At 40.4% G+C, this 25069-nt stretch overlaps 3 protein-coding genes across 3 annotated transcripts in view; all 3 read left to right on the forward strand.

Moving 5' to 3' along the window:
- Nucleotides 1-35: 35 nt before the first annotated feature.
- Nucleotides 36-9007, forward strand: LOC103356618 (rabphilin-3A). Its single transcript, XM_008280841.1, has 18 exons — nucleotides 36-109; nucleotides 227-238; nucleotides 454-579; nucleotides 727-856; nucleotides 1012-1095; nucleotides 1180-1348; nucleotides 1485-1540; nucleotides 2888-3062; nucleotides 3181-3363; nucleotides 5051-5130; nucleotides 5274-5348; nucleotides 5596-5705; nucleotides 5840-5966; nucleotides 6059-6115; nucleotides 6237-6391; nucleotides 6478-6559; nucleotides 6679-6775; nucleotides 6876-9007. Exons 1-18 carry the CDS (start codon nucleotides 36-38, stop codon nucleotides 7004-7006), a joined length of 1923 nt encoding a protein of 640 aa, XP_008279063.1. The 3' UTR covers nucleotides 7007-9007.
- A 1541-nt stretch (nucleotides 9008-10548) lies between these two features.
- On the forward strand, nucleotides 10549-17661 carry LOC103356620 (group 3 secretory phospholipase A2-like). The gene is made up of 7 exons (XM_008280842.1): nucleotides 10549-11032; nucleotides 11853-11985; nucleotides 12698-12832; nucleotides 13423-14372; nucleotides 15118-15247; nucleotides 17027-17146; nucleotides 17300-17661. Exons 1-7 carry the CDS (start codon nucleotides 10549-10551, stop codon nucleotides 17478-17480), a joined length of 2133 nt encoding a protein of 710 aa, XP_008279064.1. The 3' UTR covers nucleotides 17481-17661.
- A 2561-nt stretch (nucleotides 17662-20222) lies between these two features.
- Nucleotides 20223-25069, forward strand: part of hectd4 (HECT domain E3 ubiquitin protein ligase 4) — a 41216-nt gene continuing 36369 nt past the window's right edge. Inside the window, exon 1 of the mRNA XM_008280843.1 lies at nucleotides 20223-20832. Within this exon, the coding sequence (XP_008279065.1) occupies nucleotides 20686-20832 (147 nt within the window). The 5' untranslated portion in view covers nucleotides 20223-20685. The remainder of the gene's footprint in view (nucleotides 20833-25069) is intronic.

Raw genomic sequence — 25069 nt, forward strand, 5'->3', positions numbered from 1 at the left:
CTGTTTATCCACCTTGCAGACTGCAGTAGCGCAGCATGACAGACACAGTGATGAGCAGCAGCTCGGGTCGCTGGGTGTCCAACGACAGGCAGAGGAGCATGCATGCAGGGTAAGTGTGACTGTCATTTTTGTCCTGGTAATCTTTTCTAATGGCACCATCGACCATTAACTGTGCCCTCCTCCTCTGTTTCACCTGCATCTCTCTTACATGCCGTCTGTGACACAGTGATAAAGAGCAGTAAGTAGATAAACTCCTCTCTTATCTGCATTTCCACTCTGTAACTGTTCTGGAAGCAGCATAATGTGCTAATGCAGTAAATGCACGCTCATCCGTTCGTACATTGTGTTTGCTCTGTGTGTTCAAACACTGAATGTGAAGTGTGTGTGCGCATGTGATTTGGGTGGTACAATTGCGTAATGTACCATTAACTATAGAATATGTTTGGCTGACAGGGGCACCTGGACCATGCAGCCAGGCCCTGGTCCTGGTCCAGACCTGACAGATGAAGAGAAAGAGATTATAAACAGTGTGATTGCCCGTGCTGAGAAAATGGAGGCCATGGAGCAGGAGAGAATTGGGTGAGAGTTTGTAAAACACGCACTGATTTCTGTGATGGGTGTAAAGTAAAACAAAATCACCTGCCAAGACTGATGAAGTGCATAAATTTGGACCTGGGATAATTAACGCTGACCTTTTAAGTAAGACTTCGCTCTGTGCTGCTGCAGTCGCTTGATAAACCGCCTGGACGACATGAAGAAGACTGTGTGCGGAGATGGATTGTCCCGCTGTTTGCTGTGCGGGGAGCAGCTGGGCACACCCGGGGTCAGCTCGGTGGTGTGCGAGGACTGCAAAAAGGTAGATAATGAGCCGACGAATTATTACGAACAACCCAGGCTTTTGCCGCAATTCACAGAAAAATTGGAGGAACACAATTGTTTATGAGCTGTGCATTCGTGATAACATTGTGAATGGCGAGCAGCTGGAAATCTTTATTTTCTCCCGTTGTGTAGAACATGTGCACCAAGTGTGGTACACAGTGTAGCAGTCGGCCACGTGCAGTGTGGCTCTGCAAGATCTGCAGAGAACAGCGAGAGGTGAGTGCTTTGCATCAAGGAAAACAGGTTAAGTGAATAGTCTGGTGGAAAACCTATAATGCATGCAGTTTTCTGTATTTTCAGGTATGGAAGAGGTCTGGCGCCTGGTTCTTTAAAGGTTTTCCTAAGCATTTCCTGCCATCGCCCATGCCTTTATCTAAACAAAAAGAGACTGGTACCCATGAGGCAGCAGCGGCCAAGAGACCAGCAGTCTCTGAGCCCAGGGAGGCAGTAACCCAACCACAGCCACCAGGTAGATTCAGTAGCAGCTTTGGTCTCTTCTTTCGTCATTATGACTTTTTATATCAGGCAACTTTGGAGGTCCAGTTTTTGACCTTTTTATTGACTTGCCTTCACAAACAGTTGCTTTACATTACATCTCTACTTAGGTCAGAATCAGAGTCAGGCTCCTGCTTCTGAGCAGCAAGATTCAGGCAAGTTCTCAGTATCAAGAAACCTTTTAAAGTAAAGGGATCTACCTAAACTGCCTGTGATGTTTCCACTTCTCAACAGTACAGGGTGTTGTTCTTTAAAGTGGAACTGATATTTGATACTTTTTCGTACTTTTTGTGTTTGGAAACAGACTAGATACTACAGCTTTTGGGAATGTTTTTTTCTATTTTTGAAAATAAGATATCTTCAAAAGGGGATAAAACCATTTTTGGATGTGAAAACTGTGTCTAAGCTTCAAGCCTCTGGGTGGGCATTTTCTCGTGGCTGCCTAACATCTCAAGACCCATGTTAATAGGCAAGCTGTCAAATTTCTATGGTGCGCTATTGACTGGAAAAAAAGCACCATACTGTGTAGTCTACAAAAAAAATAAAAATCCCTTTTTGAACAGGTCCTCATAGCGCTGTCTATTTATGATTAAAGTCGTCTCTTTACAACATTCACTCTTTGAAGTTTGCAAAGCCAGCAAAAAAGGCTTTTCATTCTTATTTCGGCAAGTGCTGAGTCATTGTCAGTTCCTATACATTCATATGTTGAGATGTGGTGATGGCAGATGACTAGACAGATGAAGCATGTCAGTAATGCATGGAGCTGCATCGCCAACTTACAATCTAAGTGATGAAGCTGCCCATTCAGATGAAACACCGATCAAATACCAGCGTTGTCAGTCAGTATGCTTCATGTTCACTAGAGACCAGTGTAAGGTGAGGTGAGATATCTCTACATTAACAGCATTAAACTTTCTTCTTATTGGTAACCACAATTTTGTGCATCTCCCTCATTTTTCAGTTAAACTTTAAATTTTTCAAAGCACCATCTCTTCAGATCAGGATGCCCGATCGTGCAACCCCGCCTCTCATTGCTCTTTTCCCAGCCATCAAACCTTTTATCTGCTTCCCAAATTTGGCAGTGCCGCCCACTGTTGCAGAGGAGGGGGATGCAGAGCTCAATTAAGCTGACGGAAGTTGCATGCTGTGGCGTGGAATGAGCCTCCAGGTGGTGCTGGCATGATGGGTCACACCGCATCATTTCACACTTTAAGCGTGATTACCTGTGCAATGTGATTTCCCCACAAAAGAGAGGGGTGGTGCTAGCAGGCAAACTAAGTAGCTGCTGCATGTACAGTCGTCGGCTGCCACAGCTTGTTGTAGTGTATGTAGGTCAATGCCTTTGCAACGAAAAAGCTGCAACATCAAAAGTATCCGGAGAGACTAGGGAGTATTACACATTCCACTGCAGTAGAAGCCTGAAGTAGTGTGATTATGCATTTCTCCCTTATGCATAGTGTGCGTCTCTGTGTTTACCATATTATGCTACTCATGCTTATTTTTGGGACCAGAGCCACAAGGCCGTGCTGGTTACCCACCTGTGGCCCCTAAACCAGTTTTGCGCATGGCCACGGGTGGGGCTGGCCCTGAAGAGGCTGGACAGGGCAGCCCAGTGGTGATGAAGAAGATGGTGCCTGTCCAGAGCTCCAGACCACAGCCCGCTGCATCAGCCACCATGGCCCAGCAGGGTGAGAAACAACTCAGATACAAAGTCTCTTTACTCCTATAGGGAATCCCACGCATTGACTAAATATTGCATTACCAGTGGTGTCACGGAGTGTCTCCCATGACTGGCTGTGGTTGTAGGTCCAGTGGCAGGAGATGGAGGAGCTTACTCTTCTGCTGCAGCCCCTCCGGATCAGAGAGCGCCTCCTGCAGTAAGAGAGGACAGGAGGCAGCCGGCTGCCTACAGTGCCCCTCCTGCCCGGCAGCAACCTCCCCCAGCCGAGGAGGAGGAGGAGGCCAACGACTATGACTCTGATGAAGCCAGTGAGTACACCATCTGCTCAGCCTTCTCATAGGTGACTGATGTGTCTAGTGTGACTCCACTTTGTGTGCAGTTTGACATTTGGGATTTCTTTCCACTCATTTCAGGTTTTTAAAAAAACCCCTACCAGATTGCGTGTCTTCTTATTTTTTTTATGTATTGGCATAAATGGAAACATATTTCCATGCAGCATACAGTATTGGGCGTTGATGTCTTTAATTTGGCAACATCTCTCTTCCCCTCAGGGATTCTGACTCATACCGTGTCGATGCTTAATTTTTGCCTTTTAGTTTTCTTGTAATAATTCATCTGCAATTCATCCATAAATTGCCCAATAGTTCCAGCAAACAGCAAATGTAATTCTGGCAGCGTCTATTGAGCAGGGTAGAAAATGACGAATGAGAAGCACCATATGTAATCGAAATATGAAAATTGGGAGCTAAAGCAGAGGAGGATGTGACTAACTAAATCAGTAGTGAAGCATAAGCTGTGTAATTTTTGTTTTTTTTCTCACATATCCCATTTTCATGATGAGAATGGTACCATGCCATTCATGTTTTTAGCCGGCAGCACCAAACGGCCTTTATTCTGTCTCCGGGGAATTGAGTTTTAATTTATTTTATTGAGGTCCGGGTCTATGAAGCTGTGCAAATAATTTGAGATACAACAGGGCTAACAAGTTATAGATTCCCCCTGTGTTGGATCCAGCCCCTGGAGTAACGTGGCAAAAATAGCAATGGTTTTATGTGCCTGTTCTCTGTAGAGTTGTAATGGTGAGAACAGTTAGATCGTGTGGTTTCATTAACCCAGCTGGTTGCAGTTTCTTCGGTATTGACAATCCAAATGAGTTGGTTGTTTAAGCTTGATAAAAATAATATGGTCAGTCAGGAAAGTAACAGCCCTTTGTACATGTGATTAAGTGTGTTTTTTTGATTTGTAATGACCGGTAACTAATGAAATATACACATATGTCTGATCATGCAACCCTTATTTATAGCTGTAAGTGGCATGGTTATGTGGCAATGTTGTCCTATTTCCCAGTTGCTGAGTGAATCAGTCAGATGATCCAGCATTTTGGCTCAGACTAAAATATCCCAACACTATTAGATGGATTGCCATGACTAATTGTCCAGGCATCCCTCAGAAATGTAAAAACACTGATGATCTGCTGTCTTTTCATCTAGCAGCATCATTAGATCAGCATTTCACTTCATCTGAGCCTGTACAAGTTAAATGGTTGTACAAGAAACATTTATAAATGACATTTAATTAGTCTGTCCCCCAACAGCCATGCGAAGGCAATGAAACTGCTCCAAAGAAAATCTGTGTGGGCAGCATCTCTGTCTTTATTTTTTCCTACCCAGAACTTTATTTTCTGAATGTCTTCCTTTGAGACTGGAGTGTTTATTTGGTTTCTTTTATATCATATGCCCCTGCTTTTTAATAAGATTTTCGTACTGCTTACTTAAGGTAAATAGAAGCCTGTGAATGTTTCATGAGTGAAAGTCGAGACATTTGTCCATCCTTTCAGTCCGCTCTGGGCTCGTTCTCGTTTTCGCTTTACTTCACAAGATGAGTGTTGTTTAATTACAAGTGACTCCTTCCCTATATTTATATTCTTAATTATTCAAGAGCAGACTTGCTGTCTCCCTACAGCCCAACGTAATAACTGGTCTGGGTCTCTTTCAGCCACTCTGGGCTCTCTAGAGTTCAGTCTTCACTACGAACAGGAAAGCAACAGCCTCCACTGTAGCATCCTCAAAGCAAAGGTACCACTATTCTCCTCATTCTCCCACACAAAGGGACAATTACAATCAAGTGGTTTATGTTAAAAAGCTCCTGAATGGCACTTTAGCTTAATTGCTCTCTGCTGTTTGCGATGTGATGAACACGGTGCTTTGTGTCTCCTCAGGGACTGAAGCCCATGGACTCAAATGGTCTGGCAGATCCCTATGTCAAGCTCCATCTGCTACCAGGGGCTAGCAAGGTATAAGACAGGCCTTTCCTTCATTTAGCTTTTACTTCTTGTAAAAGATTCATTACCTTAATATCCTGCTATGCAAAAAAAAAAAAAAAAAAATGGAAGGGTGGTGATTTTAGAGCCTCTTGGTTTGATGAGGAACCTTTCTTCCAGCTCAAGCCTGACATCTTGTGGCTTGAATTGACAAATCATAAAATCGACTCCTATCTAGAAAGTGATATATCTTTGTTCTGATCTATGCTGCATCCAACAGTCTAACAAGTTGCGCACAAAGACACTGAGAAACACCCGCAACCCCATGTGGAACGAGATGCTCACCTACCACGGCCTGACGGAGGAGGACATGCAGCGTAAGACCCTCAGGTGGATAATGTGCCTCAGAAACCCCACTCACTAAGCAGGAACAGTCTCATGTGTTCAATTTAATCCACTCTTATTTGACCTACTTAGAGGTACAACATGTCCGTATAATTAAGATTCTCTGTTGATTTCCGCAGGCTCTCTGTCTGCGACGAAGACAAGTTTGGGCATAATGAGTTTATTGGGGAAACCCGAGTGGCGCTGAAGAAACTGAAGATGAACCAGAAGAAAAACTTCAACGTGTGTCTAGAGAGAGTTGTGCCTGTGAGTGCAGTTCGCTGACAGTCGAGCAACTCTTTGTTCTCCTCGCCTGAATGTCTCACTGACCCGCTGTAATCTCGTCTTCCCCCTCACAGACGAAGAGAACTGCAACAGCCGGAGGAGCCAGAGGGATCGCTCTCTACGAAGATGAGGCAGTGCCTTAGTTTCCCAGCATGTCTAAACGTGACAGATTTTTTTTTTCCAGAATTTCAGGCAACTCTTATCATGATTTTTCTTTCCCCCCCTCCCCTCCTTTCCTCTGCTCTGTCTCAGCCAGGGAAAGAAGGCTCAGAGGTAGAAGAGCGCGGTCGGATTCTGATCTCCCTCATGTACAGCACCCAGCTGAACCGGCTCATCGTAGGCGTTGTGCGCTGTGTCCACCTGGCTGCCATGGATGCCAATGGCTACTCTGACCCATATGTCAAAATGTAGGTAGAGCAGATTGTAAAAGTGTACTAGACTATGAATGGATGACTCTAGAAATGATTTAAATCTGTGCGTGTACAATTTACAGATGCCTGAAACCTGACATGGGGAAGAAGGGCAAGTGCAAAACACAAATCAAGAAGAGGACTTTAAACCCAGAGTTTAATGAGGTTTGTTAAAGAGTTTAAAGTGAAGGACTGCACATGATGTCCCCTAGTTGCTGTCAAACCACCTCACTCAACTCAACGATGAAAAAGGCTTTGAAACTTATATCTTAATTAAATTTCAGGAATTCAGCTACGACATCAAACACAGTGAACTGGCCAAGAAGATGTTAGATATATCCGTGTGGGATTATGATATTGGAAAGTCCAATGACTACATAGGTAAGTGTTTGATCTTTATCGCTGCTTGGATGCGATAATAAAAGCGAAATTCTTACCTACTCACTACCTGCCGCTCACATGCCCCTTCCTTCCTTGACAGGTGGGTGTCAACTGGGAATCACCGCCAAAGGAGAGAGGCTGAAACATTGGTATGAGTGTTTGAAGAACAAGGACAAGAAGATTGAGCGTTGGCACACCTTGCTGAATGAGAATCATGTTGCTAGTGATTAACCCCTTGCCCACCCCATGTATACAGCATGAGCTACAACCTATCCACCCCCGATCTGTTTGCATTCATCTCCTGATGCACTTTCTCTCCCCATTTTCTTGTTTTTATTTAGACTTCACACATGTGTCCTTGGTATATTCTTCTCTCCTGTTTTCTTACTAACAGTTTCTCTGCCTGTGCTGATACTTAATCTGCCTCCGGCACAAATCGCAGCGTATATGAATTAGAAATTTCATTTAATGTAACCAAGACGTCCGTCAACAAACAGCTGCACAAAGGCCGTCATGCCTGTCAGTGATGTTATATAGTGTGCTGAACTTGACACATTCTACGCTAAAGAAAATGAAGTTTGATTGCACTGGCACAGAGCAAGTAAAGCAATATGTTATGGCATCTGAGGTCAAATCCGTCATTCAAGCTCATGAAAGCCTTGACTGAGCTCATGCCTGAGATTCATTTGACCATCAGGGTGTTACTTTTACTTACTCGTGTGATTACATCACGCTGTAGTGTAACACTTGAACTGTATCAGCATGGCAAGCCACACATGAAAGAAAACACGCAGCTGCACCTTCACACACTTCGACTGTCCTAAACATGCTGTAAATTTCCATGGAGAAAATGTTTACATATTGATACATTGCTCAGGTTAGGATAGACATCTGATCCTGCAGATGATTCATAAGTCAGTGGACCATGAGCTAGATGAAACTTTAATCAGTTGCTGTTAATTTTGTGATTTAAAATTAGAGCACACCTAGTTTAGCAGGAGTTTTTATGTATAGTTATCCAAACTGTGAAATTTAAGTTCGTGGGAAGTATTAACTATGTGTTTTGAGAAACTAAAACTTTAACCATGATATTTATTTTTTAGTTAATTTCTTAGATGCAGTGAGATTTGGCAGGAAAAAACAGAACAAAACAGAATCTCGTCCTGCTACCTCTACTCCTCTGAAGCTCGCCGGTCGCTCTGACGCCTCAGAGGTTTTCTACTGTAGTGTTTACACTGAATGCACACGGTCAGGTCTCCTACAGGTTTCCCTTACAAAATTTGCTGCTCCGTTTAACAAGGAGAGAAGGTGGAAGTGGTTATGTCATAAGTATGTGCAGCTTTATCTGCATGCACTGTGCTCGTGACCCTCGTGTGCCTGGGGCAATCATGGCCCGCTTTTACCCCACAGCACTCCTTTGCACAAAAGCAGGGCTCTTTTCCTTCTGTCACACCCCAGTCATCAAAAGGCTTTAGCGTGCGTTTGTTCACTAATCACAGCAAACCAAGGAAAGCACACCTTACAAAGTGGAATGACCTCAATTTATACAGCTGTCTGCAAGTTATTCCAACGTCAAAGACGAAAACAAAAAATCCTATGCATGAAATGTCTTGTGGTTCAAGATATATATACTTTGTAAGAAATTAATGCTATTGTAATTCCATTAATGTTTACACTTCTTCCCCATAACATTCCTGTTAATACTTTATATACAAGAGGTCATATTCTGCATGACTATGATGACTATGGTGTAATCTGAATAAACTGGTTTGTTAGCAACCACAGGATAGACTAATAATCCCTGAGCACATCAATTTTGTCCAACTTTATCAGTAGCAGACTTTGAGATTAATCTCAATCTTTGAATGAGATGTCCTGTACATACACATTCAGATCTTTCCAGTGTCTTGTTTTCTCTGTAAAGCCTCTCTGCCCACATGTGGCAATGATTCAGACACCCACCAGTCCTGCGTTGTGCTACTTCAGCTATACAGTGATCATCACATGATGATTATCAATTGTTGTTAAAAAAAAAAATACAGGCTTCTCTCTGAGCTAAACCATAGCTGTCTTCTACTTGATTCTGCCAGTTCAGTGGAATGTTTCTTCTTTAATCTCTGTATTTGTAAATAGATAGTGCATGCAATGGAAATATGTATGTTTGCAAATACCTTTGCATGTAAAGATTTTGCAGAGCCTTTACACAGATCAATAAAATCTAATGAAAAATGACCAACTGCTGGTGTATCAGTAATTATATTTCAATAATATAATATTCTGAAATGGACCATTCTGCATAAATAGCACTTTTACACTTGATGCTTAAAGTGTATTCTGGTGCTAGAAGTTTGAACATTGACTTAAGTAGCTTAAAAATTTGAATGCAGGACTGTGTTACAGGTAACAGAGCATTTGGACACTGTGGTAAGTACATGATATGAGTAGTCCTTCCACTACACTGACACAGAGTAAGGGAAAGATAATAGTGAATAAATAAATAAGAATAGAAAATGTAATGTGGGATACATGGTAACGTTTTTTGTGTAAAATTACAGTAAAGTACTGGCAGCTGTGGTTGCCAGTAGCCTGTTTTAATGTATTTTTGCAGTTTATTTATTTAAACGATGAAGCACTCTATAACTAATTACAGTACTCTACAGTAAATATAAGGTTTAATGTTTAATACTGTAAATAAACTGTCCAGTAATAAATGCTGTTGTATTTATATATGGGTTCCACAGTAATCAACATCAACTGTAACTGAGGTTGCTTGCAAATTACATAATTGTCTTCCTTCAAAACGTATAAACACTACTGTCAATTGCCGACATCTAGCATAAATACCAATGTGTCTTGATATTTAAAATTCAGAACTGACATCTACAGAGTCTGTTTAACATTTAAAAATGCATATAGCACTAAAACAATAAAGGATGAAGAAGGAAGGAAGTCACATTTTTATGGATTGTCATTTATTAACTTTAGTAACCAAGGAAAAATTATATAATAGAATGCAAGAAAGAAAGAAAGAATGAATGAAAAAAAAAGAAAGAACATGAAATAAAACAAAAACTAAAAGTGGTCTATCTTAGGGAAACAGTATAAAGTCAGTCATTATGTTCGTAGATGTTTTAATCAAGTTGCTTGCCTGAACAGTGCTCCTATGTTCTAAAAGTAGTCTGCTGTTATTGGTCATTCTTGTTTTTGCCTCCAAAAAAATCATCAGATTTTACAGTCTTAATCATATTTCTTGACAAACAGCACACTGCTGAATTTAACTGTATTTTACAACTATTGATTACAGTGTGTAGAAAGTGGAGTGCGACTTCATGAATGCTTGGAAATGTTATTTTAAAGAAACTTACATTAAATCTTTAAAGACTTCTAGCCACTGCAATCTATGTGTGTTTTAATGCCAAAAGTAATCCAATAGCCCAATTTTGTATATATATATATTAGAATTTTGCCACTAATTTTGGCGCATATTTGTTCAGGATACGTCTGCAGCTCCTTAATCTTATCGGAGATTGAAGTATTTCACTTGAGTAAAACGTGCCACCCTAAGAACACACAACACGCTCCCTTCTGAGTGTCAAATTTCCCCACATCAGCAGACCAATAAGAAGACCTTGTCAACTCCAGCCGGTTGCCCTGACAAGCATGCATGCCTCACTCAGAGAACCGCACTGATACCACAACTAATGTGGAAGAATTCGCCGATTGAGGCGTTTGCGTGACTCTGGTCTCCAACAGGACTGATCCCTCACACTGAGATGAAAAGCAGATGTGTGCTGCGGGTCGCTTTCGTCTTGTCATCGCTAGTTTTATCAAAAACACAAAATGTGATCGGACCAGAACTCTCCTGTCTAACATCGAGTCTTGCAGACGGAAAAACGCGCGTCACGTTCCTGCGCCAGGACGCAGCCGGTGCGCGCTACTTGTACCTCAGCCTGTGGTCCGAAGATCTGCGACTCTTAACATGCGAAGTAAACTCCAATCCTTTCGTCACGGAAAGATATCGCACTCTTTGTGATAGAAACGCCAGCCGGACTGAAGAAATCAGCCAGACGTTTAATATGAGTGTGCTGTTGGCTCCGAATGCACCCTGCGCGTTCGTCTCCTCCAGTGCGCAAAAGTTTACCAAGCGCACAAGAAGCGATGGGACTGAGAGGAAAACTCGGAGGAAACGCGCATGGATACTGCCTGGCACGTTGTGGTGTGGCAGTGGAAGCAAAGCGGGTAAATTCGAGCAATTAGGTGAGGATGTTGAATTCTGATTTTAGCATTTTCTGTGCTTTCCTCCCTCCATGTGTGGGCTCTTCGGGGTTTAGGAGGACATTAGTGATCAGAGGTGGCAGAGAAGAAATTATCAAGTGTTACTTCCCTATGGTTTGTGTAGCCTGCAGGTATAGGAACTCTGGGTGCTCTGACAGAATATAAAATACAGACCTGAGGACATGTCAGGGGCCCTTTCCTGCTTTTTACTCACTAAAATCACCATCACCTTCATTCAACAGCTCTAGTTTGCTGCAGAAGTGTGTTTGTTGCACATAAACCACAGAGTAACCTTGACCTTTGACACCTGTGCTGTGTATATTGAAGCATGTTGGATAAATATTCTGGCCATTTCCAAGAAAAAGCACCTCAAACAGGGATCCATTAGCACAGAAATTGTGAGTAATATACTGACAGAGATATAATATATACAGTAAAAAAGTAGTTGTCATCATGCTACAGTTTCTAAAGAAAATCAACAATGATTTAAATTGTTACATTTTTGGTACATTAGTTTATTTAAGTGTAGCTGACTTGTTCTTGAACAAAACTCAATAGAAATGAGACTGACATTTAACATACATCCCAAGAAATTCCCTTTGAAAGGCCTCTTGACATTTTTATATGACAGTCGCATCAAAAAGATTTAAGATCTTGGTTTTACAGTCCATCCATTTTTAACTTCTTATAACTGCCTTTGAAGTCAGCAGCTTTTCTGAGTTCAAATCAGGTGAAGAAAACTTGCTTCCATGTAAAACTCTCTTTGATAAGTGATTAAATTTAAATTTGCTCTTGTGCACAGGGATGTTCGAGAGCGCCGATAGATGCTGCCGTGAGCACGACCACTGCCTGCATATCATCCCAGCTTTCACAGTGAATTACGGAGTCTTCAACCCCAACTTATACACCGTCTCACACTGTGAGTGTGACCAAAGGTGAGCCTCAGAATACACCCGTCGGGCATTTAATACGGAGCCAGGATTCCAAGTATTCATTGCCTCCAGGGAAACTCCTGCAACAACTAATTCACCCACTCCCCCTGACCTCTCCTCATACTGCTCTGGCTGACTCCGACAGTCAAGTAAGGACAGACTCGCTTGAAGGTTGAATTTAGAAGTGTTTATACCTTCTATCACTTCTAAAACTTTGCTCCTCTCTGGAATGCTAGTATTGTGTCATTTTGCCCCTGTGCTGATAATTGTGAAGTGATTTTAGGAGAACCTGGGGCCATGCGACATTACTCTTGATCCAAGAGTAATAAATAAATCACTGCAATTCATCCTCTGGTTAAACTTTTGTTATCAAGAGTGAACAAGTTGCCTGCAGTTTCTGTGTTTGCTCGGCATTCCATTCCTCCAACACAATTTATTATTTAAATCCGTAGAGATGTCAGTCGCACTTCACATCTTGTGCTGACAGGTGCAATATGTTTGCCCTTGAACTAATCCATAAGGAACGCACACTGGCACACATTTTAATTCATCTCCTGGCACAGAGGTAACCCGCGGCGTTAAACTGTTTGGGCTAACTCAAGTTGTAGACAAAATGAGGCAGCATTCAAGGATATTTACCCGCCATCTGTGATGTGTTTATTGACTTGCCCGTTTCTTGACCTTGGCTTGCTCTTCTTTTTCTGCCTCTTACCAGATTTCGACAGTGCCTCATGAGTGTGAATGACAGCATTTCCAGCATGGTGGGCTACAGCTTCTTCAACATCCTGCAGGTTCCCTGCTTTGAGCTCAAACAGCAGAAGCGCTGCACTGAGATGTACTGGTGGGGAATGTAAGAGACACACTGACACTGTCGCCTGATGTTTGCACTGCATATTCTTCACTGCAGAGTAGTTGGTATAAACCATAAAACTGCATTTTTTCTTTTTTCAGTGGAAGGTGCTGGTATAGTTACATTGGAAGCCAAGGTAGCAGATGTACTTCTGTAGCTTGTATTAACATGCCTGACATTCTGCCAAACCTCACGAAACCTCGAAGGCCACACCTCCGCTTTTTCACCACAGCTTTATCCATGTAGACACTACCAAGTGGTTTTACAAACAAGAGATGATTGATGGTTAAACATTTTCTAGCAGTAATAGTACTATACTAAGAAACTGTGCGATAATTACTATAATTAAAAACTAGCATGAGTGTTTCCTGAATCATCTCTGTGGTACTATTGTTGTCTTCCAAGGAAAACAGGAGTTACTACTTGAAAGTGCAGATCATATCCCAAACAGCAACACAATGTTCACCTCCTATCAATCAAACAAATATATAACAAATATATCATGCATATAAGTTGCAAATACCACTTTTGAAAAAGATTTTTTTCCTTTATTTCTTGGTTTTAACATGCATGTTTACTCCTCTCTATAGGTGCAAAGCAGCCAAAGTGGCTCCATATGCAATCTTCCAAAGCCCCCTCCCTTACAACACCTCTAATGTTGCACACAAACACACAGACAGCAACAAGTTAACAAGTATCGAGGGGCAGCAATCAACTGAAAGCCCCATGATCACCCCTCACAGAAAGTCACCCAAAGCTGAACGGAGATGTGGCTTCAGAGAGCCGCCCCGAGGAGACACTTTCTACCGCAAAAGGACAAAGGGAAGAGGATGTAAAAGACACCGGAAACTGCACGGAGTTGCTCCCTCCCGAGTGCACCCACTACCAGGGGCAAACACCACGACTTTGTCAATTAAAACGGGTCTTTTAAATGCTTCAAATAAGAAAAGAGCTGGAAAAAATAAGAGCATCAAAAAGGGTCTGTTAGATTACATTTCACCACATGTCACCACAACATCTCAGCTGATAACATCTACAAGTGCCCTGCCTTTAACACAGAGACCAAAGCGTCAGCATCTCCCAGCAGCCGCCATCACAACAGCGATCACCAAAAATCACAAAAAGTTTCCAAAGCGAAGACGCTGTTGTGAATCCGAGATGCCTGTGAGGGGTGACACTTTTCACCCACGTTGTAAAAACTGTCTGAAACAAGCAACAACATCTCACATGACAACGGTTACCCCGACTAAAGCAGCTACAAATGGATTACCATTTAAAGGGATGACACATGAGACCCCCAAAAAGACAAGAGCAACACCCAAACCGGACACTTTGGTAACTCTCTGGAATGCAGCTACTTTTACGACGCCCACAACCACAAAACTAAAGACAATAGCTTCTTTTCATAAAGATGGAAAGCCAAAAAGACAGGTGGACTCCTATGTGCTACAGAATAATACAACCCCGGAGCCTGTGGATGTTGCCGTGGCCCGAAGCACCCCTGCAGAGAGAAGCCTAAGACAGAATAATAACATGACAGGTGAGTTCATGCAGCTGCTGACTCTGTTCCTTCTGCTGCAGCTTTTTGAAGCATACAAGGTCTCTGCTCTCAACACCAGAGACACTGAGAGTAATTATGATGATACGAGTGATGAGTAATTTCTTCTCTCTACTATAATTTAATGAAATCGACCATCAATTTAGCATTCAGTGCTAATAGAATCAGTAAATCATCTATCACCTCGGCTTGTAAAATGCTGAGTTAATAATATTTGAATTCATCAAATATGATCACTGAATGAGTTTTGCACATGCTGATAAATAGGAAACATTTTCTAAATTAATTACAAATGTTTTATATGTTGTGTTATTGTATGCAATCAAGTAAATTTTAAACTGAGCGACAGCAGGAATAAAAAAAAAAAAAAAACTCTGAAACTCTTCATTATAGTGTAAATAAATACTTTCCAGTCCGGAAAGCTGGAAGCTTGGCAGCAGCTTGAAAGAACCCACAAAAATTCCTGGGATATTCTGCCTTTAAAGAGGTGGCCCAGGGCATTATTCTTTTTACAGAACACTTGCTAACGGGGTGGCTGTGCCCCCTACAGGTGGGACAGGAGGAAAATCTTCAGAGCTGATGATATAATACAATAAAAATGTTGAACATAACAGCATCAGAATACAACTGATTGGTGTTTTTTTTTTTTTTATTATTTGTTATTTTTAAAAAGTGGGTTCCCTGAGATGTTTTCTGAGACTACCTGTGTTTATTTTTGTTCCTGCAGACACTCAGCTCCTTTGTGGAAGCCTCAAACATTTGGATGAGTGTAAATTCAAAATCCCTCCTCTGGAGAAGAAATACGATCTGCAGAACATGGAATCAAAGACGGCCTACCACTGTGACTGCACCAGCCGGTAACATGACAGAGCTTTAGTATTCATGTCATGTTTTCCCCCTTATTGTATATCCACATATGTAACTATGCAAGAGGCTCAGTGATGGAAAAAGAAATCCTGACTTTAAAATCATTCAGATGTATCAAATTGGCCTGTTTCTGAAGAAGGTCATAGCTGGATAACTGCACTGAGAAAAGCCTGGAAAATCTCTTTTTCCTGGGCCCATTTTCAAGATTTAAGGGGCTACTGGGGTCTACTCAGTCGAATTACCCTTGTGACCTAGTAATCCTGACCCCTGTTTGCCACTGTACAACAGGCACAGATAAGCTACTACTAAACATGTTGACAGCATCAGAGCGTTTAAAACATTTCAGCTTAACAACTTGGAACTATTTTGCATTTTCTTGTATGTTTTGCTCACTATATCAATAATTAATCTCACACCTTGAAACAGCAAGGAAGGAAATACAAGCCTTAGACAGACTGAGACTAGCTAAAAGATGTCACACCAATGATCCATTATGATTATACATGACTATGTGTGCATTTTGTATTTCTGATCTACTTCCAAGTTCCGGCTGCTTGCATAAAAAAGGTGATTTATTTTCTTCAATAATTTCAATTTTGACAGATCTGAGCCGGAAAACAGCTGCAGGCGGAACTAATACAGTAAATTATGGCTGCATTCCATTTAGGTTTCCCATTTTCGGGCCACACATGGTCAACTAACATTACCAGTAATTTAGTTCTATACAGTAGGTCAGTGTGTGTGACAGATGTATTATCCAGTGGTGTAAAGTCATTATATACATACTGTATGAAGTACAGTTCTAAAGTATTTGAGCTTTATTTGCATATATCATGCTACTTTCTGCTTTAACGCCTCAATATTTTAGAGAGAAATGTAGTTTTTACTCCACTTCATTTATCTGACAGCTGCAGTTAGTTTACAGCAGAATAGGACTTTAAAACCCTATTATTATATAATGAATGACACAATGACTTGTTACACAGTAAACTGAGTCACCTGACAGTATGTAAAATGAGTAAAATCAGCTTTACATTTGTCTGTTACAATATTTAAATACTGTTTGTATGTTAATACATCAATAATAATAATAATATTCCAATAAAACAGAATATTGACAGACCCCATTTTAGTGTGTATTGAATGCTTTTATACATTCAGTACAATTTGCTGATACTATTATCCTACTTTTACAAAAGTGAGATTTGGAAAGTAGGACTTTTAGTTTTTTTTTTAATTCTGGTATTGCTATTTTGAAATAAAAAAAAATCTGGGTACGCTTTGCACACATGTGTTAACTGTGCTTTTCCTGCTCTAACATGTCAAAATATCTTGCTTGGAGAGGCACGCTGTGCAACTGACTCAGTGGAAAACTTAATGGAACAGAGACATCATTAATGCTACAGTCAGAGCCTGTGTTTAATTTTAGTGATGTTTACATTCGACTATGGATTGTGCCTCCCACCACTCTGTGTAACGCTCGCTCTGAGCCTACAGCAGTGTATGGTCGGACCATTATTCCTCATTCCTATTTACAGTGTGCTTAAACAAAGAGAAAGGCCTCCCCCCACAGGCAGCTTTCACTTTCTTTGTCTCTGTCTCTCTCTGGTCACATACAGATAGATACAGTGTAAATCACATTATCTTGTTGTAGCTCTAGGACTTTCCTTGTCTCATGTCTGACTCTGTTCCTGCGTGTGAAGTTGTAACCTTACATACAGGATTTAACTTTACCAGTTGTCTTTTTTTCGTTGTTGTCAATTTTACAGCTTGGCTGTTCAGATTGAAGGCCTCAAGCAGCCCAGCATTCTCCCCTCTCTCCTGGTGGATTTCATCTCTCAGCAGTGCTTTACGCTGCCAAAGGAGAAAAAGTGCCACCGTAAAAAAAGGTTTTAAGCTCTCATGTGCTTATTCATGTTAATCTCTGACAGTTTTTGGTTGCAGCAGTGCCAGTCCCTTGTCTGATGTGTTACCTTAGTTTGCCTGTGTAACAGATTATTAGGTTGACTTTCCTTACTGATATTTTTATGTCTCTTTTCTAGCTGCTCAAGAGGCTTCACTAAAGCCTCTGACCTACATCAAGCACTTAAGAAGATAGAGGAAAAAGACACTGCCGGGGTGCGAATTTCAGGCTACGACAGAAAAAGAGGGATTCCTGTTCGCCTTTATAAGCGATGCCTGAGGCTAGAAAGGCGAGCTGATATTATGGCACAGCTCAGATGATTGTAGACTAAGCTGCTATGTGCAGCAACAATGAATTTTATAAGCTTTACATTTCATGCAGCTTTTCCTGTTTCTCTCTGATGTTGTAAAATGGCAGTTTGCTCATGGACCAAAACCCTTGAATACTGTAATACATTTGTAAATATGGTCCTATATGAATCATAACTGTAGGTTATAAAGAACTGGAATACAAAACGACAAACCATCAGACTGTTCATTGAATGTGTAATAAAATCATTTATTTTGTGTTTCTTTCTGTGTGAATTTAGAAATTGATTTATAATCTTGTCGGGCATTTTCAGAAATGATCACAGAGCAGCCTCTATTATCTACACCACATATTGATTCAGTGATGAAAAATAACCAGAGCTGCTGCAACGTGCTTCCCAAACAGCCCACAACCTGCCAGTAATCATAATCCCCCATGAAAAAAAGTTCAACAACAAATTCTTGTTTTTTTCCCCTTACAAATACAGGAGTAATTATTCATTTTTGTAAATGCGCATTAGCTTGTTACGTCAAAGTGTAGTGCGATCTAATCCTGCCTCTCATTTTTTAATTTACTAAAGTAAATCTTATAAACAACCCTGATCCAAAAAGGCTTTTTCTGAGTACTTCAGCTGATTCAGCATGAACCCCATCTGCCCATTTATTTTCATAAACTTCACAGTCTCACAGTGTGTCGCAGCATCAGTGTTTTTAGGACATGTATTGTTATTTGCAAGATCTGAGAGAAGGGAATTAGCAACGTCAGATGTTTTAAACAAATTTTTAGATCAGTCTCTGTTCAGCTAGACAACAGTTGTGGTTTTAACAGGCAAAATAACCCACCATGGTCAATTTTCAGTTTAACAAGTTACATTATATTCTTAGTTTGGCACTTGCTCTATTTTTTATATATATATAATTATAATCGGTCAATGATTTAACGGGGGATGAGAGGGGCCACCATCCTCCTTATGAGCAAAATTACCAAAAAGGCATTTACTTAACTTCGAAACACTCATATCTGAGTATCAAAAATACATATTTAGAAGTTTTTCTTCATCAAAATAGTCCTTTCCTGCCTTAAACTGACTTAGATAAAGCTCTACAGTGTTGCAAATATATGAAGTCCCTGCTTCTGTCTTAACTCACACCTCTGTCACTCACTGCAGCTCAGGCACACCAGCTCACCAAAGATTTAAACACAGTAAAACTACTTTATCCATACACATTTAAAACCTTCATTCATGTTTTCATTACCTGTAGAGTGGACTACTGTAATGCACTCCTCATTGGCCTCCCAAATGAGACAAGCAGACATTTGCAACTCATTTTGCTGCAACACTGACAAACATCAAGAAAAGAGAACACATCACACCAATTCTTCCCTGCACTGGCTTCCAGTTAAATATAGAACTGAGGCCCTACTTATTATCTACAAGTCTCTGAATGGTCTGAGCCCAGAATATATCAGAGACATGTCTGCTCAAGTCTGGACGGTCTCTCAGATCTGCAGGGACTGGTCAGTTAGTGGAGCCCAGAGTTCTGTTCAGGCAAGCTGAGATGGTGCTTAGTTGTGATTGCTCCCCCTGGAAGTTTAGCAATTTTAAAAAGTCAGGGGAAGACATTTCTTTTTCCCCCACTGATTTAAATAATCTGTTTTTGTTTGTTTGTTTGTTTGTTTTGTTTTTTGAAGTTTGTGTTTAAATTTTTCTCATCTTCTTCTTTTCAAATGTCTTCTTCCTCTATTTTAGTCAATCAGACGACTGTGTAGGTTCTCAGTCATCCAGCTCATGGTAATCCAAGAGCTTCAGTAGAAAGCAACTTGACTTTTATTTTAGGTTATTGAAGATGTTTCCCCTTTTATCCAAGAGGGATCTTCAACTCTAACTGATGGTGAGTTTCAGATGTATATACATTTATGTATATATTTAGACATACATACAGTATACATAGCTCAGAGAAATAGGTTTAACTATTCTATACAATTTGGTTGCACTTTATTTGACTTGTTTTTACGGTTTTTAATATATTTAACTATCTCAACTTATTCCTCATGTATTCTGTATCTTATCTTTTGTTTTTTTTCTTTCTTTTTTTTTTCTTCTTCTTTTAAAGCCCATTGAAATACCTCCCTGTGTGCTAAATATGCTAAAAATGCTTTGTAATGATCTGAAAAACCACAAGAAGACAGAATTGATTCTTTAGGTTTGTTGCATGTGAAACCCTGTTTGTCTGAATCAGAGTTTTTCAGATTGCCATTGTTACACTGCAGTTTCCAGGTGGAAATGCTCAGTCATGCTTATTTCACTCATATGGATAGACAAATGTGACTTTGGAAGGAAGTGGGTCTTCAAGCATTTATTTGATTTAATATTATAAGAATCCATAAGATGCATTACATGAGACATGAGTAATGCCTAGGATGTCTGTGGAGCACAAAATCTAATTCCATTGTGATCTGATGTGCAGTAAAGTCAGCCCAGATGCAAAAGATGCATACTTTAAACTTTCTTTTAACCCTATAAAGCAGAAGACTTTATTCTCTGGATTACATGATAACTGTACCATTTTGTTATCATTGCAGTATTAACTTGTGGTCTTCGACACCAAAACCAACTCATGAATTTTTGACAGCTTTTATTCTGGCCCGCGGTGCATGCTGGGAGCAGCTAGTTGGCCTTGGAAACATGGCGTCGCACTGACAGCTTGGTGACTCTCATTATCTTCTCCAGGCACTGACACAGCGGCTGGGCCGTTAGCGGAGCTGTCTGCTTTCACATTTGAGCCGTGAAATGAGATTACAACAGATGCACATTTCGTCCTGAAAAGACTGTCGTTTCAACGGTGCGACGCAATAACGGGTTTAGTACGGGTGTCACGCCCACTCTACTCGGTAACGTTATAACGACACCGTACGGTAAGTTAGCTCCGCTCCAGCTAACCGAGCCAGACAGCTAGCAGCCGCTGTTAGCATGACAGGAGCCCCCATGTAATGTGAAGAGGAAACACGGCTTGTTCGCTGCCTGGCTGCCGTCTGTTAGCCTGCAACCTAGCCCCGCAGTCCGCCCTGACAAACACCGTCGTCAGATAAGACCGCGACACTGGCGGCGGTTATGTTATTGTAGCTCGCTAGCAGGCTAGCTAGGGCGTTTCTGTCATTCTGCCACTGAATTTTTAATGTTCGACCCCTTTGGCATCGCAGTCGGGGGAGAGAGCGATGGGCTCCGGGGCTGTGGATTCGTCCCAGTGGCTTTCGGTGAAGGAGGAGACCATTTTTCTCCACGACGGACTCATTCGGGTCACAGATCTGGCCGAACTGCCCAGTGAAATTGGAGTATCGGAGCAGGGGGACACCGAGCAAGAGGTGGGTGAAAGCCGTCTCTCACACGCAACCATACAAAGAGCCGTACATAGTAACACGTGTTCATTGCAGTGGCAGGGTTGTCTTTTTGTTTATTTTAATGTGGAAATATGTTTTCACTGTCACCTGCAACACACCCTCAGTGATAACGGCAGCGTTTGCAAGTTTCCAGCCCTGCTTGTTATTGATTCACTGACAAGCTGGCAGCTGTTGCCATTTCACCTTCTGTCGCGGCCTTCAAAGTAAAAGTACTGCTCATAGAAGCACCTTAATCTCATCACAGATCATAGCTTTGGAAATCATTTCTAGACCACCTGTTGTTATTGTTATTATTATCATTATTATTGTTATTATTATTTTACAAAGCTAGAAGTTGCACTCAATGGACATAAATCAGTCCTTAATGCAGATAAACCCCAATACATGATGTACACCAAAGACATTGTTTATGACAATTTAGTCTTCTTCACTCTGAATGGTGCAAATATTAAATGAGACTCTGAGGGCAAACATCTGGGAATTTGGATAGACGAGAAGCTGACTTTTAAAAGTCATGTGTCCACTCAGGTTTCTTTTACAGGAATAAATCAATGTTTCCTACTGCATTGTAGAAAAACACTTATTGAGGCAACTTCTCTATCAGTGTTGGATTGTTGTGACATTTTAAACCAGCACGTATCAACGGTGATTCTTAAGTTAGACTCTATTTATTATTTTGCATTTATATGTATTACTAGTAGTAGTTAAGTACTCATCCCTGTGAACTCTATGCTAAGGTAGCCCTCTCCCTCTCTATAAGGCTTGATGGACACTGCGTTTTACTTATTTATAAGGCCCTTACTGTGTTTTTCCCCCTTAAATGACTCCATTGCTGTCTTTTAATATGGGCCCTTAGCAAACATGCTCAAATGATTGGATTATGCTGAAGGTGCCGGCTGTTTTCACTGAGCTTGGAAAATCCGGTTTTGCTCACTGCGCACCTGTAACCTGGAATAACCCTCAGAACAATCTAAAGCTTGGCTTATATCCTTTTATCCTTGGAGTAATGGAGTCTTTCAATTTCATCTAATTTCGCTTCCATCTGTTCTTGGTTGATGTGAGTCAGTAAAAATTTCATGCTTTTATTATATTGCTAGTTTTGGCTTTTAATAGTGTTATTGCCATCCTGTCTGATTTGTTTACCTACATATTTGATTTTCTTACTCGACTATATTGTAAATGAGGCCTCCGACCTGTAATGTACTCCCAAGTTTAAAAACGTGTTGAATGAATTAATGGAAAAATCTACACAGCAGGCCTTCAACATTGATTATTTAGTTTTCATTCAATCATAGTGGTTTACTAATTACAGCATCTTCTAAAACATGAAAAAAGTCTTATATTATACAATGTAGGCAACAAACTAGGTTTAAAATACAGTGATTGAAACTGTAAACGTTTCATAATTCAAACCAGATGGCCAAAAACATTTTTGAGTCGTTATTATTTTGTGCATAAGCTGTATATGTAAAGTCAACAGACAATTCAAACTAAATGATCACTCAACAACGCCTAAAATAAGAGAACTGCAAGATGATGAGAAGACAGCCGTCTTTGTGCTTAACAAAGAGATATACAGTGAAAAAGCCATTTCTAGCGGAAGTGGAATCAGCAAACCCGCAAAACAGCTGGCCATTTTAACCGTAAGAAGAAAACACAGCGTGGTTCCACCAGGAGCCACAAAAGCAGTGGTCACAATTATTTCCAAAGCTGTGTGATGCTGGAAATCTGTATGGTCAAACAGTGTCTCCTTTGGCACATTCAATGATGTTTCATTTGATTTACCAACTAATATTGTACTCAAATCACTTAACATGCATATTATGGGTGTACCCTGGATATCACGTTGCAAAGCTTCAATTTAAATAGTAGTACAGGCAGTTCCTCAATTTCCACTGCAAGCATTTCTTTAGTTGTACAAAGAGCAGTGTGTAGAGCACGATTGTCTGGAACATGTTGACGTATGCAGTTAACATGTTGCAACAGATTTCTAATAACTTTGGATGACACAAGTGTAATGAACATAAATGTTTTGTCATTTTATGTATGATGCTGGATTTTACATAGTACTGTAAATGGTACATATGTGTTTCTGTATATTTATACCATAGCCATTTTTTCTTCATTTAAATTCATCAGGTAGCACCCAGTCCCTATCGGCTAAACCTAAAATCAGTTATTTTCATGGAAAAGCTTTTCTAATTTTAGAGTTTTAAAAAAAAGTGTAGCTGTACAAATGACAGTGTGGAGTCCTTTTTTTTTTTTTTTTACTGTCGCAGCATGGTAGCTTGTGTAGCTAGCTTGTAATAATAGAGTTCTCATCACTAGTAAATGACAGTTTTTTTATTTATCATTACCAATGGCAGTATACAAGGATAATCTGACCTGTGTTTAGTGTTTGCATTTTTATTGATTCACAGTATGTACCTTTTGTGTTACTTAAAATAGTTGTATGACCAGCTATTTTTCCCATTTTTTTTTAGGTAGCCCCTACCTTAAAATCTGTTAAGTCCAATATTAGTTGTTCGCCTGGTAGAAGTTATCCTAATTTCAGTTTTCATGATAAATGTTTAGTAAATCTTTTATCTTCCAACTATGCTTTTATTTTGAAGGTAATATCCAGAAACGGGACGTGTGTACGTTGTTAGACCACGCAGACTTTACAATGAAGCCGATAGAAACTTCGAACTAACGTTGTGTATTTACATCGTCGACATTTCGATAGGCTGCTTTGTCATAAAGCTACAGCTGGTAGCATCCATCAGTCTGTAGGGGACAGTGCTGGTATCACATGTTCATACACTGGTGTCTAATGTCTGTGTATTGATGGATTTAAAGATGATGACTGGCAGTAATGGTTAATGAGGTTTTATCAATATATATAGTACATCTATTTCATCGAACACATTGTGAGTTTAGTCACATGTCTGTAACTTCACATTTACAAGTTTACCACCTAAATCAACAATTTACATTTCAGTAATGCCACCTTATTAACAAAAAAAACCAACACTAATTCCAGTGTTTTGCATCCATTGAATTTTAACAGAAGGCTAAGGTGTACAGATGTATTTGAAAAATGTTTTTATTTAGTAAACATGCATCTAATCCCTATTTATATGCTAATATCTTATGAAAGGGTTTATTTTAGTGGGTGCTGTAAGAGCAGTCAAGTGGGCTTGACTACTGTTATAATAGCTGTGTAAGAGCTGCATGGTGTATAACAGTATTGCGCAGTTCCACACATCATGTTCTTAGCACTACTACTCATTCTAGTGTGAGAAACATAACACCTGCAGAGTTCTTCTTTGCTGTTCAGCCATCAGCTTTTGAAGTGGGAAAGTGCACAAGATGTTACTAAGTGTTCCACTGTTTAGTTTAGCAGCAGACATGGATCGAGGGCTGGTTTTGTGCTTTTACATCAGTCGAATCTTCTGTCCTTTGCAATGTTCCCTTGCCGGTATCGTATCAGTGCTAATCACATTAGCCTACAACACAGTGCTCAAATTTGTTATACTGTTGGACATATGGACATTTTAGGATATTAGATTCTTTGGCTTCTGCATATGCAATGGAATTGGGGCACAGGTATTGAATAAAGAGTTTGTTTACAACAGAGATAGGATGGTTTAATGTGAGCATCATACTTATTAGGCTGACATTAATTACAGCTTTTTGGAAATGCAAATTACAGCAAGTCTCTTACAAAACAAGATAACATTTATTACCATGCTGGAAAGTCTGGTCATTTTTATATTTATAAGACAAACTGAAATAAAGGACCCATTTTTAGTGGCGTGAAGAACCTTTGTTTTATAGGTAGTAGCTCATAACAAAACATAGTAGACAGCAACCTCACCCTATCCCAATAAGTCATCCTTTCATCATTTGTTGTTAGGCATCTGTTTGTCTTCTTATTCAAGACTATATTGTGATTCTCTACATGTCTTATGTCTGTGTCCATCTTTAAGACTGACTGGGTCATTCAGTGCTGTTTCTCGTAGGTGTTGTGATGCTGACTATTTTTATCCATTTGCAGCAGCGTTTTGCAGAGCAAGGTGGAGAAGGCCCAGTATCCAGTTAACGAGTGTTACTGTAACATAAGTAGCATTTCTGAAATTGAATCAATACAAATTGTGCCTGCTAAATGGTATAATGGATTTTTTTTTCGAGTCCATGATTCCTGGGCCACAGAGTGTAA

This window comes from Stegastes partitus, unplaced genomic scaffold (genome assembly GCF_000690725.1).
Source record: "Stegastes partitus isolate 25-593 unplaced genomic scaffold, Stegastes_partitus-1.0.2 Scaffold211, whole genome shotgun sequence".
Lineage (NCBI taxonomy): Eukaryota > Metazoa > Chordata > Actinopteri > Pomacentridae > Stegastes > Stegastes partitus.